Raw genomic sequence first — 21,265 nt, 5'->3', positions numbered from 1 at the left:
AGGTAGAAGACACAGGACTCCAGGGAGGGGAGTATAATACCTCTTCTATTACAGAGAATGGAGGGGAGGTCGGAGACACAGGACTCCATGGAGGGGAGTATAATACCTCTTCTATTACAGGGGATGGAGGGGGGTAGGAGACATGGGAATTCAGGGAGGGGAGTAGAATAGTTCTTCTATTACAGGGAATGGAGGGGAGGTAATAGACACTGGATGGGGGGTATAATACCTCTTCTATTACAGGTAATGGAGGGGAGGTCAGAGACACTGGACACCGGAGAGGAGGGGTATAATACCTTTTCTATTACAGGAAATGGAGGGGAGGTAGAAGACACTGGACACCAGAGAGGGGAGAATAATACCTCTTCCAATACAGGGAATGGAGGGGATGCAGGAGACACAGGAGAGACAAGTATAATACCTCTTCTATTAGAGAATGGAGGGGAGGTAGGAGACACAGGACCCCAGAGAGGGGGGTACAATACGTCTTCTATTACAGAGAATGGATGGGAGGTAGAAGACACTGAAGTAAAATACAAAGAGAAGGCAAAGCCATGCTATCTGGCTTAGCCCAGCAGTCAGACACCTCGGCCACCTGCATAAGTTAGTGGCCAATGGGCTTGCACTGGTCATTTTAGTAAAAGAAGACAACGATGGAAAAACGTTTGACGATAAGTATTCATTTCCTATGATCATCAGCTCCATCTAGTGTCCATAATGTGGTATTTTCTGGTTCTAGCTATTCTTATGAAGAACATTCGACCTGGAGGGAAAATAGCCTACTAACATTAAATTTTGCACAGAACAAATGTACGTGCAGTTTTGCTGCCAGGTTAGCTCTGCAGATATATTTTTATACATACACCCGCTAGTGTTATGAACATATAAAACAAGAAAAAGCGACAGCGAAACATTCCAGATCTTTATTATTCATTTTATTAAGATCGTGATTGGCATACAATAAAACCAAATTCAATCTTGAAAAATTAAAGTGAGCACTAAAAATATATAAAAACATATTAAATTATCCATTGGGGCCAATAATGGAGCAGCAACCTAAAGGTTCATGGGTAAAAGACAAATTCAGATTGGGTGTTATGGTGCATTTTAATGTTGGCCCTCCACCAGACATCGGTCTCCTGACCCAGAATCTGGAGGTTCAGCACTCAGTACAGATCAGGAAGACACAACACGAGGGTACATACAAGGGTATCCTGCAAAAGTTCATAACCCAACACAGAAGGTCTCATTGGTCACAGAGACCTGAAACTTCATCACTGCACCACGCCACTCTTCCAGATGCTCAGCGTTGAAAATGGCGCATGTGCGCTATATGGTTTTTCATGTGCTCTTTGCAAACAGTTACCACCCCCTTGTAGTCAAGTTGAAAAATGGTGCCCCAGAGGACGTCAGACGTGACAAAACATGTAGGGCGGAGCCTTCTGTGACGTCATTGCGCCACCGGAAGTCTGCAGGAAGCCATTTTATTTACCGTCCGGAGATTGTTTACAAGCGCTAAAAGTTATGTGTACTCCTAACCATCACAGAAGGTGCGTTACTCCTCAAAATTTCATACCAAAAGATAAAAGCAGAAAGCTCCACATAGTGTATATCAGTAAAAAGACGTCTATCTTAACCACTTCGGCCCCGGAAGATTTGGCTGCTCAATGACCAAGCCATTTTTAGCGATTCGGCACTGCGTCGCTTTAACTGACAATTGCGCTGTCATTCGACGTTGCACCCAAACAAAATTGACGTCCTTTTTTTCCCACAAATAGAACTTTCTTTTGGTGGCATTTGATCACCTCTGCGGTTTTTATTTTTTGCGCTATAAACAAAAAAAGAGCGACAATTTTGAAAAAAACAACAACAATATTTTTTACTTTTTGCTATAATAAATATCCCCATTTTTTTTAACCACTTCCATACCGTAGGTTGTCACATGACGTCCTGGATTTGGGGGGGGGGGGGATATCTGAATGATGGATGCAGCTACAGGCATCATTCAGATATCCTTCATACAGATAACTGGGGGGGGGGGGGGTGGTTGGGACTGCCTGGGAGAGGAGTAAAACAATCTACAGCCGGTAAACGTAATGACACGATGACGTAATAGTAGGCTCCGCCCTACGTGTTTTGTTTCTCTTCCGTCCTACGTGTTTGGTCACACCTGACGTCTTATGGAGCACCATTTTCAACTTGACTAAGGGGGGGTACCAACTGTTTGCAAAGAGCGCATTAAAAACGTAGAGATCGCATGCACCATTTTCGGCGCTGAACCTCTGAAAGAGAGGCTTGGCGCAGTGATAACGTTTCAGATCTGTGTGGTCACTTCCTTCCGCGTCGGGCCCGTGAACTTTTCAGACTATCCTTTTAGAAACAGGTCCTGGAGGGTAGGGTGATGTGTGGGAAAGTGCGGCATTGTGTGTACATATAGTGGTGGACATGCTAACACGCCTTGACTCCACTGTCACTTAGGCCCCCCTTCCGTTGTGGTGGCACCGGGTCTGTCATAGCTCTATTATCACCGGTGTTGACATCTGTAGCAACACTTTTCGTCAATGACGTCCTTAAGTGTGCGTTTTTTGGTGCCTAATTAGGTTTCCTTTATGTGTGAAACTTTTCCCGCACTCTGAACATGGAAAAGGGCCCTCACGGGTGTGAATTCTCTGGTGATAAATGAGGTTCCTTTTCTCGAGAAAAGATCTTCCGCACTCTGAACACGAAAAGGGGCGCTCGCCTGTGTGCCGCCTCTGGTGTAAAAGAAGAGCGCTCTTTTCTGTGAAACTCTTCCCGCACTCGGGACATGAAAAGGGACGCTCGCCCGTGTGCCTTCTTTGGTGCGTGATAAGTTTTCCTTTCTCAGCGAAGCATTTCCCACACTCCGAGCAGGAGAAAGGACGCTCGCCCGTGTGAATTCTCTGGTGTTTAAGTAGGTGAACTTTCTGAGTGAAACATTTCCCGCACTCTGGACACGAGAAAGGAAATTCGCCTGTGTGAATTCTCTGGTGTGTAATTAGGTTTCCTTTGTGGGTAAAACATTTGCCGCAATCTGCACAGGAGAAAGGGCGCTCGCCCTTGTGGCTTTTCTGGTGTCTAAGGAGGTGCGCCTTCTGCGTGAACCTTTTTTTCGCACTCCGAACAGGAGAAAGGATATTCGCCCGTGTGAATTCTCTGGTGTATCAGTAGTGCTCTTTTCTCTGTGAAACTTTTCCCACACTCTGAACACGCAAAAGGACGCTCGTCCGTGTGACTTTTCTGGTGCCTGATAAGTTTTCCTTTCTCATTGAAACATTTCCCACACTCTGAACATGAGAAAGGAAACTCACCCGTGTGACTTCTCTGGTGCGCAAGAAGTTTACCTTTCTCGGCAAAACATTTCCCGCACTCCGGGCAGGAATAAGGACGCTCGCCCGTGTGGATTCTTTGGTGGGTAACAAGCGCTCCTTTCTGAATGAAACACTTCCCGCACTCTGAACACGAAAAAGGACGCTCCCCCGTGTGAATTCTCTGGTGTGTGAGAAGTACGCTTTTCTCTGTGAAGCTTTTCCCGCACTCTGAACATGAATAAGGTCGCTCCCCCCTGTGGCTTTTCTGGTGCGTCTGAAACTCGCTTTTTTCGGAGAAAGATTCCCCGCACTCTGAACACGTAAAAGTCACGCTGGTGTGAGATCTGAGGTGTAAAAGAAGTTCAGATCTAAGCTTGAAAGATTTCCCGCACCCCAGACATGACATTTTATCCTCGCCTGTGTGAACTTCATTTTTTATAGAAGATTTCTTCAGATTAGATGGAGTCGTTGATCTGACCGCACCGCGAGATGTCAGAGGGGTATCGGAAGTCATAGGACGGGATTTATCGGAGGATTGTCCACTGCTATCCATTGATCTGTGATTTACGTTTTGAGGAACGGGATTGGTTCCCGGAGAACGTCGTCTGGTTCCAATATCTTCTGTATGATAAGCTGGAGGTAAAATACAAAGTCCGTCCGAGGAATTCTGGCCATACAGTCCATCTGTTAGAAGGCAATATAAAATAAACATTAAAAGTACCTGCTAAAGTATGGTAGTCCTCCAATCGCACCCGTTATACATAAAACAACATTGTTCTAATTGGACCAGAAAATGACAGCAATCCTTAAAGGAACACTAAAGGCAGTATAAAAAAAAAAAAAAAAAAAACATGTTATACTTACCTCCACTGTGCAGTTCGTTTTGCACAGAGTGGCCCCGATCCACGTCTTCTGGGGTCCCTCGGCGGCTGTCTCTGCTTCTCCTCGCAAAAGCTTTCTACCTTCATGCGAGCTCACGAGGGTGGAAAGCTTTTGCGAGCGTGCTCCCGTGATACAGCGGCGGCCATAGCCGCCGACTGTATCACTCGGGCGTGCCGCGTCATCCGCTGTGATTGACAGCAGCGCCAGCCAATGGCTGCGCTGCTATCAATCCGCCCAGCCTAGCTAATCAACTGCCAGGCTGGGAACCGAACAGGATGACAAGCAGGGCCGATCCTAGGCAGGGTGCATTGCACCCAGGCGCCTGCAGAGGTGGGGGCGCCAAACATCTAACAGACTCTCTCACAGAAGCCCGCTCTGTGTGCTCTTCCTGTATTTTGTTTATTGTTAAGAGATCATGTAAGGATCCCAGGTTAATGAAGACTTCATGGGGGAGCATCTCTGTGGTTGAGTCGTTGCCATAGAAACATTTGTAAAGGGGAGGAGTTAGTAACATGACGACGCCCATGTGGGGGCGCCAGAAATATTTCTGCACCCAGGCGCCTGTGACCATAGGATCGGCCCTGATGACAAGCACACGCCCGGGCCTTTCGAACGGTGAGGTAAGTAAAACCGGGGCTCAGGCAGGGGGGGGCGGTGCTGTCAGATGTTTTTTTACCTTAATGCATAGGATGCATTAAGGTAAAAAAACATTTACCTTTACAACCCCTTTAAAGCTGTTTTCTATGAGTTTTTGCAGCTAAAACTTGTTTTAACAATTTTTGAACTTCAAAAAAAAAAAAGGGGGGGACGGTTTTTGTATTTAGTGTTTATGACTTACTTGTATCCTTATGTAGAGAAGATTCCTCCTGTTTACTCTTCATAATCATCTCCCCCTCCTCCATAGACTGCTGATCTCCACTCACCAACCTCTCTTCTTCTTCCTCTTTATCCTCAACTTTGATGTCTTTCCGTTCTTCACCCTGAACCCCAAAAATTTCAGGATAAGGGAACAAAATATTTACATAGAAAAATATCCGATCATTGTTTAAAAATACATTTTGAGTTTGAATTGCTCAGTCCCACCTACCTGATGATGGTGAGGGATGGTGTGACCTTCCTGTGTGGAATTCCGGGAATACAGAGGATGGGGACATCTCTCTGGTGGGTTCCCATTACTGGATCCATCTGTAGGAAACACACACACTGACTGAATACATTGGGCCGGATTCAGAAACGAGATACGACGTCGTATCTCTGAGTGCGGGCCGTCGTATCTATGCACCTGATTCATAGAATCAGTTACGCATAGATTTCCCTAAGATCCGACTGGCGTAAGTGTCTTACACCGTCGTATCTTAGGCTGCATATTTACGCTGGCCGCTAGGTGGCGCTTCCGTATAGTTACGCGAGGAATATGCCAATTAGGTATTTACGCCGATTCAGAAACGTACGTCCGGCCGGTGCATTTTTTTACGTCATTTACGTTAGGCTTTTTCCGGCCTATAGTTACCCCTGCTATATGAGGCGTAGCTAATGTTAAGTATGGACGTCGTTCCCGTGCCGAGTTTTGAAAATTTTACGTAGTTTGCGGAAGTCGTTCGCGAATAGGGCTGTACGTAAGTTACGTTCACGTCTAAAGCAATGACGATTTGCGGCGTAATTTCGAGCATGCGCACTGGGATTCTTTCACGAACGGCGCATGCGCCGTTCACAAAAAACATTAAATACGCGGGGTCATCTTAAATTTAAATAAAAAACACGCCCACAACATCCCCATTTGAATTAGGCGGGCTTACGCCGGGCCCACATATGTTATGCCGCCGTTAACTTAGGGCGCAAGTTCTTTCTGAATACGGAACTTGCACCCAAATTTACACCGTAACATATCTGATATACGTTACGCCCGCAGAAAGATCCGCTCATCTTTCTGAATTCGGGCCATTGTTTCTATGTGTTTATCAGATGAGGGGGGATCTAGGTGGACCCTTCGTACTGCTCTCTCCTTTACAGTAATGTGCACCACCCTACAGTTTGGGCCCCACTGTTAGCTGGGAATACAGAGGACGGGGACATCTCTCTGGTGGGTTCCCATTACTGGATCCATCTGTAGGAAACACACACACTGACTGAATACATTGTTTCTATGTGTTTATCAGATGATGGGGGATCTAGGTGGGGCCTCCGTACTGCTCTCTCCTTTACAATAAAGTCTCCTCTTACCCCGTGATGTGAGGGGCGGCTGATTCTCCATCATGACGTCCTTGTAGAGATCCTTGTGTCCTTCTAAATACTCCCACTCCTCCATGGAGAAATAGACAGTGACATCCTGACACCTTATAGGAACCTGACACACACAATGATACAGTCACCATCCAGACACACCCCTTGTCTGTTACTGATAATGTCCCAGAATTCCCGCACCGCTCACCTCTCCTGTCAGCAGCTCCATCATCTTCTTGGTGACTTCTAGAACCTTCTGCTCAATATTTCTCTCAAGAGTCACAGCGGGAGGTGAAGGTTGATTAGATGTCTTCATAATCACTGTACAATCCTGAGTTATACATAAATATATATGACAACATTTCTTCTCACCTATTCAGCCAAGTCTGAGATTTATTATTATTTAAAAAAAAAAGTGCCGTGACACCAGTGATAATTTTACACTGGTACTGATTTTAGTAGACTAAAATACAACTAAAACTAAAATGGCATTTTAGGCAAAAGACAATGACCAAAACTAAATCAAAATTTGACGTCAAAATGAAGATTGCATGACACACCCAGAATCCTCCTCACCTCTCCGGTCAGCAGGTAGATGATCTCCAGGGTGAAGTTCAGTATCATTTCACCTACACACAATATATTCTTTTGCTTTGTTACATAACGAAAATGCTGCTGATTCTCCATCATGACGTCCTTGTAGAGATCCTTGTGTCCTTCTAAATACTCCCACTCCTCCATGGAGAAATAGACAGTGACATCCTGACACCTTATAGGAACCTGACACACACAATGATACAGTCACCATCCAGACATATCCCTTGTCTGTTACTGGATAATGTCCCAGAATTCCCGGCACCGCTCACCTCTTCTGTCAGCAGCTCCATCATCTTCTTGGTGACTTCTAGAATCTTCTTGCCATTGTTTTTGGTGTTAGATGTCAGGTAGTGAGGTGGAGGCACCATAATGGGCGATGTCCCATGAAGACAGCTCTTGGGTGTTAGGGGCTCACCAGATAATTTCTTCACTACTTTACAATCCTGTTTATTGAGACAAAGAAATGGTCATCATACATGTTCGAATCAGACCATACAATCTTTGCCATGTGACCTCCCAGAATCCTCCTCACCTCTCCGGTCAGCAGGTAGATGATCTCCAGGGCAGGGTCTAATATCCTCTCAGTCACGTGATTTTGGTCTCCATCCATCCTCATCGAGGTGGCCATGTGATCGACACAGGGTGCTCTTCCGTGTACAAGGGGAAAAAAATTAAGCTGAATTCCGGCTATAGACCAGAGGCTCTGGATGGACAGTTGGATAAATGGCTCTATATTTAGGATGTATCTGGTCTATAAACCAGAGGCTCTGGATGGACAGTTGGATAAATGGCTCTATATTTAGGATGTATCTGGTCTATAAACCAGAGGCTCTGGATGGACAGTTGGATAAATGGCTCTATATTTAGGATGTATCCGGTCTATAAACCAGAGGCTCTGGATGGAAAGTTGATAAATGGCTCTATATTTAGGATGTATCTGGTCTATAAACCAGAGGCTCTGGATGGACAGTTGGATAAATAGCTCTATATTTAGGATGTACCTGGTCTATAAACCAGAGGCTCTGGATGGACAGTTGGATAAATGGCTCTATATTTATGATGTATCCAGTCTATAACCCAGAGGCTCTGGATGGACAGTTGGATACATGGCTCTATATTTAGGATATATCTGGTCTATAAACCAGAGGCTCTAGATGGACAGTTGGATAAATGGTTCTATATTTAGGATGTATCTGGACTATAAACCAGAGGCTATGGATGGACAGTTGAATAAATGGTTCTATATTTAGGATATATCTGGTCTATAAACCAGAGGCTCTGGATGGACAGTTGGATAAATGGCTCTATATTTAGGATGTATCCGGTCTATAAACCGGAGGCTCTGGATATATAAAGATAAACAATATATAAATATCCATTACATATGTATAGTATATATACCTGTGTAACATGAAGAATATATAGAGATATAGAGGAAGAGGACGGACATGACGGGGGGAGGGGGGTTACTGGGTGTAAATATAAAATAATATCTTATTACCTCCTCTGTTGCCAGGTCCAGCAATGTCTTCTCTCTACTTCCTCCCAACTCAACTCTCACCCCGAACATTACATGACATCACTTCCTATCTACACTTGGTATCACTTCCTGTTTGTGCGTTTCACACTCAATAAACGTGATTACCGCCTACTGGAGAATGTAAAAATTGCTGCTCTTGTTGCTTTTTTTTAATTCTTTGATGGCTGCTTCACAGTTAAAGTTGTTATAAACTCAGCACAATGACTTTTACCTTACAGGTAAGCCCATATTAAAAGTTACCTGCGGGTGCTGGAAAGAACGTCCTAAATCTGCACGGTTTAGAAGATATTTACAATGTACGAGTGTGCCGATCCAATTTCCGTTTCTAAAATAATCATGCCGTGACTGGCGGCTCCCGCGCGCATACGTGGTAGTGACGTCGCACGACTCAGGAGTCACAACGTCACTTCCGGTTTACTCGGCTGCCAATGGCGCCGTTTTCTTTAAAAAGTGACAGTATTCAGAATCGCAGTTTTGGCGATCTGAATACTTTGAAGTGCAAAGGAGGGATTTGGGGTCTTTCAGACCCCCGATCCCATCATAAAGAGTACCTGTTACTGCCTATTACTGTCACAAGGGATGTTTACATCTTTATGTCGTCTCACAAAATGTCCAGGGACAGCTGGTAGCCTCCTTCCAATGTCCAAAGCGACACTCCAGACACCAGATCTTCAATAGACAGCCCCTTCAGTCAGCTCTCTATAGAACCAGGGTCACTCTTTCTGACTCCAGGCCCTCAGGTCGCCCACCTGAGGCCTCATGGCAGCAGATGTCTGGGAGAGGGAGCGAGCCTAGGGTGACCACATTTCCAAACTGCCATTCAGGGACACCCGCCCCCCTCACCTTCCCCACAAAAAGATGAGGGGGGGATGTAGTCTCTGGGTTGATGAGGAATTTGGCGGTCGGTTATTTATAAGCTGAATGCGCCACTTGCCATCAGATGCAGTGCTGCTGTCATTCCCTCTGCATGAGCCCTGTGCCTTACAGGAAAGGGATAGAGTCGCTATCTGGAGAGAGAAGATCACACCAGTCCCTGCTGCTTGCCGCTAGGTGCCGAAGAAGGAGGAGGTGCCGAGGTGGGTGGGCACAGCAGCTCTGCACTAGGTGCAGGCCTCGCTCCCGGCCTCACTGTCTGAGAGTAAATTGTCACTGGTTGCAAGACGCCAGGCAGCGCTAGCCCTAGCAACCAGTTCCGGAAATGTAGTTATTAGTTAGTAGGGGGTGGGTGTGTCCTATTTCATTACGGGACATTGTATTGTCCCGGAATGAAGGTGCCCGGGACCAGGGACAGACATGTCAATTGCGGGACAGTCCCGGGCAATCGGGGACACGTGGGCACCCTAAGCGAGCCCCCTCCAAGATTGGAACTCTCCACTCCAGGAAAGACCTCATGCTCTGTGCATCCAAAGAAAAAAAAATACCCTCTCCCAGTATCCTCTAGGGCCACTCTCCCTGGGATTGGCATCAATGTTCATGCTGTGTTCTGCATAGTGTCCACCTATTCTGATACAATAATGTTCACCCACGCATGGGTATAGTGCAGTAAGTAAAGTAACTGTTATTGGTATTAGCGATCCACCGGGCGACCACATGGGATAACCCAGGGATCAATTTAAAGTGGAGGTTCACCCTTTAAAAAAAATTCTGACATCACACGGAGTCGCGCCATCCTACCGACAGAATGCCGGTGTTTTTTTTTTTTCTCAGCACATACCTCTTAATCCCGATTTTGACCTGTGATTGACAGGCTTCCGAACGGCGCATACTGCGCGTCACAGGTTGCCGACAGAACCCGAACGTCGGTGCGCAGGCGCCGTATAGAGCCGCACCGGCGTTCGGGTTTTTCCGGCAACCTGTGACGCGCACTATGCGCCGTTCGGAAGCCTGTCAATCACAGGCAGTGCTTGGGAACGCCCACTCCCGCGGGATTGCCGTGAGGTAAAAATCGGGATTAAGAGGTATGTGCTGAGAAAAAAAAAAAAAACACCGGCATTCTGTCTGTAGGATGGCGCGACTCCGTGTGATGTCAGAATTTTTTTTGAGGGTGAACCTCCACTTTAAATTCCTAAACCTAAGGGCCAGCTAACTTGGGCCCTAGATGCAGGTGCACAGAGTATCCACAAAGGGAGTTTCATTCACTGCTCCCTTGGATACCCCAATACAGGTCTGGGCTGAACATTCGGTAGAGGGATACAGAAAATGTGCGGTGAAGCGGCAGTGGCCGCATATAAACGGAAGGCAGCTCTAAATCCAGGGTCACCCCAATGCAAAAAAAAAACAAACAAGGGAGGCACAATTCCTGGGTGCAAGAAGGAAAGAGATAAGGAAATAAGGGTCGGAAAAGAAGAGGAAAAAGGGGGGGGGGGAGAAAGGGGGGGGGGTTCTTCTTACTGATCACCAATGTAAGGGATATTCTTCCCACTGATCACCAATGTAAGGAACATTCTTCTCACTGATCACCAATGTAAGGGATATTCTTCCCACTGATCACCAATGTAAGGAACATTCTTCTCACTGATCACCAATGTAAGGAACATTCTTCCCACTGATCACCAATGTAAGGGATATTCTTCCCACTGATCACCAATGTAAGGGACATTCTTCCCACTGATCACCAATGTAAGGAACATTCTTCCCACTGATCACCAATGTAAGGGACATTCTTCTCACTGATCACCAATGTAAGGAACATTCTTCCCACTGATCACCAATGTAAGGGACATTCTTCTCACTGATCACCAATGTAAGGAACATTCTTCTCACTGATCACCAATGTAAGGAACATTCTTCCCACTGATCACCAATGTAAGGGACATTCTTCCCACTGATCACCAATGTAAGGGACATTCTTCTCACTGATCACCAATGTAAGGAACATTCTTCTCACTGATCACCAATGTAAGGGACATTCTTCTCACTGATCACCAATGTAAGGGACATTCTTCTCACTGATCACCAATGTAAGGGACATTCTTCCCACTGATCACCAATGTAAGGGACATTCTTCTCACTGATCACCAATGTAAGGGACATTCTTCCCACTGATCACCAATGTAAGGGACATTCTTCCCACTGATCACCAATGTAAGGAACATTCTTCTCACTGATCACCAATGTAAGGGACATTCTTCTCACTGATCACCAATGTAAGGAACATTCTTCCCACTGATCACCAATGTAAGGGACATTCTTCCCACTGATCACCAATGTAAGGAACATTCTTCCCACTGATCACCAATGTAAGGGACATTCTTCCCACTGATCACCAATGTAAGGAACATTCTTCCCACTGATCACCAATGTAAGGGACATTCTTCCCACTGATCACCAATGTAAGGAACATTCTTCTCACTGACCACCAATGTAAGGGACATTCTTCCAAATGATCACCAATGTAAGGGACATTCTTCTCACTGATCACCAATGTAAGGAACATTCTTCTCACTGATCATCAATGTAAGGGACATTCTTCTCACTGATCACCAATGTAAGGGACATTCTTCTCACTGATCACCAATGTAAGGAACATTCTTCCCACTGATCACCAATGTAAGGGACATTCTTCTCACTGATCACCAATGTAAGGGACATTCTTCTCACTGATCACCAATGTAAGGGACATTCTTCTCACTGATCACCAATGTAAGGAACATTCTTCCCACTGATCACCAATGTAAGGAACATTCTTCCCACTGATCACCAATGTAAGGGACATTCTTCCCACTGATCACCAATGTAAGGAACATTCTTCCCACTGATCACCAATGTAAGGAGCATTCTTCCCACTGATCACCAATGTAAGGAACATTCTTCTCACTGATCACCAATGTAAGGGACATTCTTCCCACTGACCACCAATGTAAGGAACATTCTTCCCACTGATCACCAATGTAAGGAGAATTCTTCTCACTGATCACCAATGTAAGGAACATTCTTCCCACTGATCACCAATGTAAGGAACATTCTTCCCACTGATCACCAATGTAAGGGACATTCTTCTCACTGATCACCAATGTAAGGAACATTCTTCCCACTGATCACCAATGTAAGGGACATTCTCCCCACTGATCACCAATGTAAGGAACATTCTTCCCACTGATCACCAATGTAAGGGACATTCTTCTCACTGATCACCAATGTAAGGAACATTCTTCCCACTGATCACCAATGTAAGGAACATTCTTCTCACTGATCACCAATGTAAGGAACATTCTTCTCACTGATCACCAATGTAAGGGACATTCTTCCCACTGATCACCAATGTAAGGGACATTCTTCCCACTGATCACCAATGTAAGGAACATTCTTCCCACTGATCACCAATGTAAGGGACATTCTCCCCACTGATCACCAATGTAAGGAACATTCTTCTCACTGATCACCAATGTAAGGGACATTCTTCTCACTGATCACCAATGTAAGGAACATTCTTCCCACTGATCACCAATGTAAGGAACATTCTTCCCACTGATCACCAATGTAAGGAACATTCTTCTCACTGATCACCAATGTAAGGGACATTCTTCTCACTGATCACCAATGTAAGGGACATTCTTCCCACTGATCACCAATGTAAGGGACATTCTTCCCACTGATCACCAATGTAAGGAACATTCTTCTCACTGATCACCAATGTAAGGGACATTCTTCTCACTGATCACCAATGTAAGGAACATTCTTCCCAATTTTGTTTATTAAAAGTCTTGCAAACAAAAAGCATAAAATCACTATATATAAAAAATACATAAATATATACATATTTACATAAATAAAAATAAATATAGCAAATCTGCTCTCAAACAAAAGACTTTACAGCAAAGCAAAAATCATGTAACCACTGGTGAAATAAATCCTACTACAACACACACCACTACACCAGACAAACCTACAAGGTCAAGAAACAAACCCGCACCCATTATGCATGCAGCCCTTCTTCAAAAAGATACTAACCAACAAAAGCTAAGGGAGTGAAAGAGACAGAAAGGGAAAAGAACTCCTCACTCAGAGACGGGCAGCTCACCAAAGGCAGGTCTGATATTCCTCCACGCCCTTTTCCAGACCGCCCTAGGTTCCCTGCCCTTCTCAAGACCCCGAATTTTCCCAACCTCACCCAGAATATCGTGCACCACCACCTCGACAGAGAGGACTTTCTTCCGCAGGGTAATCTGACACCGTGCATTCCATGTGAAGTAACGGACAACTATACTAACTAGAAAAAGTGTATTGAAATCAAAATCCCAGTGAGTCGGGAATGCCCCATACACCCACTCCGCATAACTCATGCGATAGAAAAAGGGAATGCCTAGAGCCCTCCCCACCCTTTTATACACCTCTATGTTAAAGGGACACTGCAGCAAAAAGTGGTCCATAGACTCCACTTTACCAACACACTCTGCTCTCGGACAATCCCGATCATCCACAGAGCGATTCTTCAGGTTCCCCTCTCACATAGAGCCTTCCATGGAAAGCGAGCCAAGCTTGATCCCTAAACTTCAGAGGGATTCTTTCTAAATTGATTAAACGCAATCCCTCCCTCATTACAGAGCCTGGGCAATCCCTTAAGGCCAGTGACACACTGAAAGCCGAGCTCAAAATTCTCTTCTCCAGAAGCTTCCTGGGGAGGGACTTGATATCCTCCGCTGTCACCTGCCACTGCCGAAGTATTTTCAGACACGGGGCAACATAAGCCGGGAGCTTGCCATGTTGGACTCTCAGACTTTTCACTGGCCCGCCATCTTCCCAGCATCGCAGAAAAGGCCTAAAACAAGACTGAAAAATACCCACCCATCCCGGCGGGTTCTCTGCTAGCATGTTACCAAGATTGTACTTTAAAAAGAGCAGAGAAAAGAAAACTATTGGGTTGACCATTCCTAGGCCACCCTCCCGCCTAGACAGGTAAGTTACATTGCGTTTAATCAGGTTTAGCCTATTTCCCCATAACAGTTGGAAAAAACAGCTGTACACCCTTGCATAGAGAGATGATGGCAAGATACAGACGAAGCTGACATATAAAAAGATTGGGACCAGGTACGTTTTGATCAAGTCAACCCTCTCCCTCAAGGAAAGCCTCCATTTCTTCCAGCTTGCTACTTTGGCATTGGCACACACCAACCTGCTTTCCCAATTTCGATGACCATAGTCACCAGGACCAAATTTGATGCCCAACACTTTAATTTCCTGCTGGGGCTCTGGGAAGGCATCCGGAAGTTCGAAGCTTTCACCCTCCTCACCCATCCAGAAAACTTCACTCTTTTCATGGTTGACTTTAGAACCAGAGGCCTCCGTGTACTGCTCTATCATAGAGACCACCTCCTGCGCCTCCTCCGTCCCAGAGACAATAACAGACACATCATCGGCGTAGGCCACGACCTTCAAGGGCGGCACACCAGCAATGCCCAAAGGCACCCCGCACAACGATCCACACTCTAGCCTTTTTATGAAGGGGTCGATTGCGAATACATATAGCAGGGGGCTCAGAGGACATCCCTGGCGCACACCCAGAGCCAACCCCAAAAGGCCGTCCAACCCAACCATTAACCAGTGGGAAGCTCTCAGCCCCTCTATATAATGTCTTCAGCCAATCTATAAACCTCCCCTTCAGGCCGTATCTACCAAGTAGCAAATACAGGTACTCGTGATTGACTCTATCAAAAGCCTTCGCCTGATCAAGTGCCAGCAAGTACTTTCTCCATCCAGCAGCCCTGCATCGTTCCAAAGCCTCCCGGACAGCTAAAATCGCTGAAAAGGTGCTTCTACCTTGGACTGAGCAGTGCTGATGACTGGACAACAAATCGCCTGCCACTGACGACAAGCGCCAAAAAAGAATCTTCGCCAAGATCTTTCTATCAACATTGAGAAGACTGATGGGGCGCCAGTTCTCAATCATTGAGGGGGTCTTTACCTTTTGACAGAAGAATCACAGCGGATTGCCTCATGGAGGGAGGGAGCGAACCTCTTCTAGACAGCTGTTATAAACCTCTGCTAAAAAAGGAGCCAGAATGGACTTAAAACACTTGTAGAATTCAGCTGTCAACCCATCTGGCCCAGGCGATTTTTTGGTAGCCAGCTTGTCTATAGCATGAACTACCTCATCCGCTGAAATTGGTTCTGTCAAATCCATCAAAGGCAATGTACCATTTCCCAATCCTGGAGTAGAATCCAGAAAGCTTTCCATCTTGTCCCGACAAAGGTCCTTTCTTCCCAGAAGGTCAGCGTAATATGATCTGAAGATCTCCAGGATCCCTGATCTGGACTTCACCAGGGAACCCGTACCATCCCGCAGGCCTATGACCGTCTTAACTGCTATGCCTTGCTTACAGTTCTGGTAAGGATCAGGCGAGTGATATTTTCCATAATCCCTCTCCAGAACCAAGGAGGCACGCCGGTCGTATTGACACTTCCTAAGAAGAAACTTCACCTCAGAGATCTCCCCTGGATCTCCTCCATACGAGACAAGACGATCAAGCTTCCTCCGCAAATGCTGGTAGGCAATGTACATACCAAGCTGCTTCTTCTTACCTATGGCCTTGAAAAGTCCAATTGCCCTTTGTTTCACAAGCTCCCACCACTCTGACTTACTGCTGCAAAAGTCCAGAATAGAAACCTGTGCCTGAAAAAAATCCTCAAAGGATTGTCTTACCTCTACATCTTCCAGGAGAGCCGAATTCAGTTTCCAGGTACCCCTTCCCCTGGGTGGAGTGTCCGAGGCATTCAGAGTCACAGACAGCATACAGTGGTCAGAGAACTCCACCGCCCTCAACTCAGGAGCCGAGAAAGCAGAGTTCTCCTTTAAAAAAAACCTATCTATCCTACTCTGACTATTCCCTCTCTGAAATGTGAATCCCGTGCAGCCAGGGCATTGCTTAATATGCACATCTACCAGGCCTGCTTGTCTCACCATATCTCTAAGAAAAACGCTATCGTATCCCAGCCTGTCTATGGAGCCTCTCCTGTCTTCAGGCCTAATGATGGTGTTAAAGTCACCTCCAAAGACAACCTGCTGGGACGTAAAAAGGAAGGGCTTGATCTCTGTGAGGAGGCATTTCCTGCCCCACCTTGACTGCGGCCCATAGATATTGATCAGGCGCAGGTCATGCCCCCTAACAGAAACGTCCAACACCATGCATCTACCTATTTCTACCTCAATTACCCGCCGGCACGTTACCATATCGGTTTTAAAAAGTACCGCAACTCCGCTGCAGGGCTCAGCCGCAAGAGACCAAAAGGAGGGACCGCATCTCCACTCCCTTTTTGCCAGATGGACATCGGCCAAAGTATGGAGCCAGGTCTCTTGCAAAAATAAAATCTCGGCATCAAACTCGCTGAGCAAAAAATAAGGCCATATCACGAGCTCTTGCAGATTTAATGCTGGCGACATTAATGGTCGCCACCTTTATCGGAGGGGGGAAACTGCCATCAGGATGATTGGGGTAGTCGTTTCTTGACCTTCACCACACTCTCATCACCAGAAACCGCTCTCTTCAAACTACGTGACTCCCCCTCATCCATAGATGAAAAAGAGGAAGACAAAGACATCTCATCACCCGACAACACAGAAAAGGTGTTACCAAGGGGAACCCCTCTTGGATCCGACTCTGAGGAAGAGACGACTGGTTTTCTAGCCTTTCTCTTCTTTTTTTTCTTCCTCCTGATCGTCTCCCCACCCCCCTCCTCATCCGAATCCCATCAACTGAATGTGAGACATGGGGTATGGACACCCCTCCATCGGCCCCACCCCCATCCAGCACCCCCACATTCCCCTGACCACGCTTGCGCTGCCGAGGGGCAGGGACTGGAGGCTGAGTGGGAAGATCCGCTAAACCTGCCCCCCCAGCAGCCTCCGCCAGTCTGGAGGATCTACGAATAGATGGATTAGGGACAGGAGGGACAGATTTAGGGACCACATCTCTATGGGGAACAGAAACAGATGACACAGAAGGGACAGACTCAGGGACCACATCACTAGGGGGAACAGAAACAGATGTCACAGACACAGAAGGGACAGACTCAGGGACCACATCACTAGGGGGAACAGAAACAGGTGTCACAGACACAGGAGGGACAACAAGGGTTTCAGTGGCCTCATCCTCCTTATCCAGCCTCTGCAGCTCAGCCTCCAACCCTGGCAGGTTATGTAATGCCTCCGGGCATTGACTGTAGGGGTGACCAAGTTTTTGGCACAAAATGCACCGAATGTCAGTGCAGTCTTTAGCCAAATGGCCGAGCTCCTGGCACAAAGAGCATTTCTTGCGGGTGCAGGTGGAGGCAAAATGGCCCTTGTCACCACATTTATTGCACACCTTAGGCTGACCCTGGTAAAAAATGGTCAGCCTGTCCCTCCCCAGAAAGGCTGAACAGGGCAGATGTTGAACAACATTTCCCTGTACCCCCAATTTTAGTGACACTGTCCAGGCCCCTGTCCATATCCCATGCTGATCAAGGACCTTCCGCAGTGGAGCGAGGACCTCACCATATCGGCGTAACCATACTACCAAATCAGCCTCTGGGATGGATTCGTTACGCACAAGGATCGTCACTGATTTTATTAGAGGCTGCCTGGAAACCACCTTTGGCATCCAACCATTCCACTGCGGAAGGTCCCTGCGCCCCCTAAAACGTTCCCAAAATAAATCCAGACCCTCAGGTTTTACAAAGGATAAATCAAATTCCCAACTGCCAACAGGACAAATCAAAGCAAAAATGTCAGCGACTTTGAACCCCATTTCCAGGATCAACTCTGCCACCCTCCCCCTTACTGGTGGGGTCCCCTCCCCCTCCCACTTCAACTGGACCACATTTCTTCTCTTATACCCACCAACCATCCCACCACTAAACCCCCCCAAATTGTGACCACCAACATTTGCACCATTCCCCCCACCCTCCTTGGTGCGATTCCCCAAAACTGCTGCATAGCTGCCGTTGTTCACAAACCTCCCTGCAGAGGGTCCAGTTGTGCGTTTGGCAGATGATTGCACAGCCGAGTCTTTCCTCTGCTGAGCAGGAGGAAAAATGTCATTGTTAACCCCTTCACCACCACCCACCACATCCATTGCTTCATCAATAATATTACGGTCATTATTTCCTGGCACATTAATAATTCCTGCCGTGTCCACATTCACAGCGGTATCCACACATACTTCACCTCCAGGCAGACTCTTCTCCATCAGGGCAGGATTGTCAACTGAGCAGGGTGAAGGTTGTTGTAATCCAGTACCAGGTGAACCAGTGCAGGAGGCTTCCATCGCTGCTTCCACTCCACTTGCTGCACTGTGCTGCTCCCCTCCCCCACCTGCATCAGTCAGCCCAGGTGAGGCTGAAACTGGCTCTTTGGAGCTGGCAGCCATCTTGGTTGTAGAACCAGAGATCCCAGCAGTTACAACAGAATCCATTTGCAGGGCGCATGATGTAGATCCATCCATACTGCTCTGGTGGGCTGGTGACACCTCTGCCAGGGGTTTTCCCTTCATGTCTGCAGAGGATTTCTCCACAGCAGAAACACCACTCGCTTTAGCCGGGACACCATCCACTTGAGCCGGGACACCACTCACTGCAGCTGGAGGGGCAGACATGTTGGAAAGCGGCTGCACAGTACACTGGGATTTCTCCACCAGTGCTGGTCTGCGACCCCTCTGCGACTCCACAGCGACTTCTGATGCCTCACCAGCAGACCTGTCTGCCCTTAGGGGTGACTCCATCTGCTGGATGAAACGTAAGGTGCCATGTTGACCCTCAACCCCCTGGCTGGTTGCCGCTGGCGATTCCCCAGCCTGACATGGGGGGAGAGGCGCAGAGGCAGATGGACCCGGGTTGTCTGTAACTTGCGACTGCCGCTGATCCACAGAGGTCTGGCTGGCAAATCTCCTCTCATTTTTAAATTTTTCTGAAAAAGCTCCACTTTTATCTTTTAACTTCTCCAATAGTAAAGATTGTACCTTCACTTTCTCCTCCATCTCTTGTAGCTCAGGCTTCATGGCTGAACGGTTCTTACTCCAGGCCTGGAAGTACTTAGTTTTGAAGTTTTTATGTTCAGCTTTCAAACTTTTAAGTTTCTCCTCCGCTCTTCCGATCGCCCGAAAACGATCAATTACCTTTTGTCTGAATACATCCGTATTCTCACCAGGGCCTGGACCCACAGTCAGATCCTGCACCACCTCCTCCTCCTCACTAGGCCCCGTATCATCAGGGGCATCCGTCCCAGGGCCTCCCCCAGGATCAGGCATTATTCCTGGGCCAAGCTAGCAGGCAAGGCCCAGGCTTGAAAAAAGGTTGGATCTCTCAGAGAGCTCCTTGGGTGTGTCCTCCTCCTCCTTCCCACTGATCACCAATGTAAGGAGCATTCTTCTCACTGATCACCAATGTAAGGAACATTCTTCTCACTGATCACCAATGTAAGGGACATTCTTCTCACTGATCACCAATGTAAGGGACATTCTTCCCACTGATCACCAATGTAAGGAACATTCTTCTCACTGATCACCAATGTAAGGGACATTCTTCTCACTGATCACCAATGTAAGGGACATTCTTCTCACTGATCACCAATGTAAGGGACATTCTTCTCACTGATCACCAATGTAAGGGACATTCTTCCCACTGATCACCAATTTAAGGGGACATTACATATTTCCCGGTCTGTATTATTATATACTGAACGTCTGGTCTCTCCATCTCACTAATCAAAGCGCCAATGGATGACTCTAATGCCGCGTACACACGACCGGTTTTCCCGTTGGAAAAAGTCTGATGTGAGCTTTTGAACGGATATACCGACCGTATGTATGCCCCATCTGACTTTTTCTGTCAAAATTCCCACCAGCAAAAGTTTGAGAGCAGGTTCTCTACTTTTCCGTCTGTATGCAATTCCAACGGTCGGGGGGGACACGCATGCTCGGAAACAATTCTATGCATGCTCGGAAGCATTGAACTTCTTTTTCTCGCCTCGCCACCACGTTTTACGTCACCGCGTTCTTAACGCTCGAAAATTCAGAGAACCTTTGTGTGACCGTGTGTGCGCAATCCAAGCTTGAGCAGATGGTTTTTCCGACGGAAATTCCGCTCGTGTGTACGCGGCGTAAGACTAAGCACATTTCAACCACCAGTAATCTAAAAATTTTGGTCAATTGTACAAAAAAGGCACTTGAAACAGAATATTCTTTTGTGTTTTTTTATTATTATTATTGACTTTAGAAAAAGCAGAATAACTGCTCAACACACAATAAAAATGAGCGTGAAATTGAAAGTGAAAGTACCATAACAAGTCCAGTTTCACCAGTAAACCAAAAACAGAGCAATGGTGGGCAGCAGCCAATTGCGACTTAGAAGAACGTCCATTGTTGAAATGAATTTTCATTGTCGAAAAATTGGGATGGTGTGGGTTCGAATATTTTCATAGTGGCCTTTCTTCATCCGCTATTCTCGATCCATACACATATCTATCAGTAAAACACACGATTACCGGGTGGTCCGGGGGGCCCCACTTACTCACCGACGTCCATCAACTTGCCCACCGATTCCGTAATTTCTTACCACAGTTTATGAAAGTGTGAGACCAAGTCAGTTCTTTGAAGGCCACGTTGGCCCAAAACTGTCATGCCTCTTAACCACTTAAGGACCCCTTCACGCCGATATACGTCGGCAGAAGGGCACGGCTGGGCACAAGCACGTACCTGTACGTCCTCTTTAAGAGCCCAGCCGTGGG

The 21,265-nt window shown here is 46.7% G+C and overlaps 1 protein-coding gene across 1 annotated transcript; it reads right to left on the bottom strand.

The window, feature by feature from the left end:
* Positions 1 to 3,091: 3,091 nt before the first annotated feature.
* Positions 3,092 to 5,286, bottom strand: LOC120910167 (gastrula zinc finger protein XlCGF17.1-like). Its single transcript, XM_040322049.1, has 2 exons — positions 5,050 to 5,286; positions 3,092 to 4,013 (listed from the first exon to the last, which is right to left on the bottom strand). Exons 1-2 carry the CDS (start codon positions 5,111 to 5,113, stop codon positions 3,097 to 3,099), a joined length of 981 nt encoding a protein of 326 aa, XP_040177983.1. The 5' UTR covers positions 5,114 to 5,286; the 3' UTR covers positions 3,092 to 3,096.
* Positions 5,287 to 21,265: the final 15,979 nt, after the last annotated feature.

Source organism: Rana temporaria, chromosome 8 (assembly GCF_905171775.1).
Source record: "Rana temporaria chromosome 8, aRanTem1.1, whole genome shotgun sequence".
Taxonomy (NCBI): Eukaryota; Metazoa; Chordata; class Amphibia; order Anura; family Ranidae; genus Rana; species Rana temporaria.
Note: the sequence above shows the minus strand (reverse complement) of the source record. Positions and strands in the feature narration are given on the sequence as shown.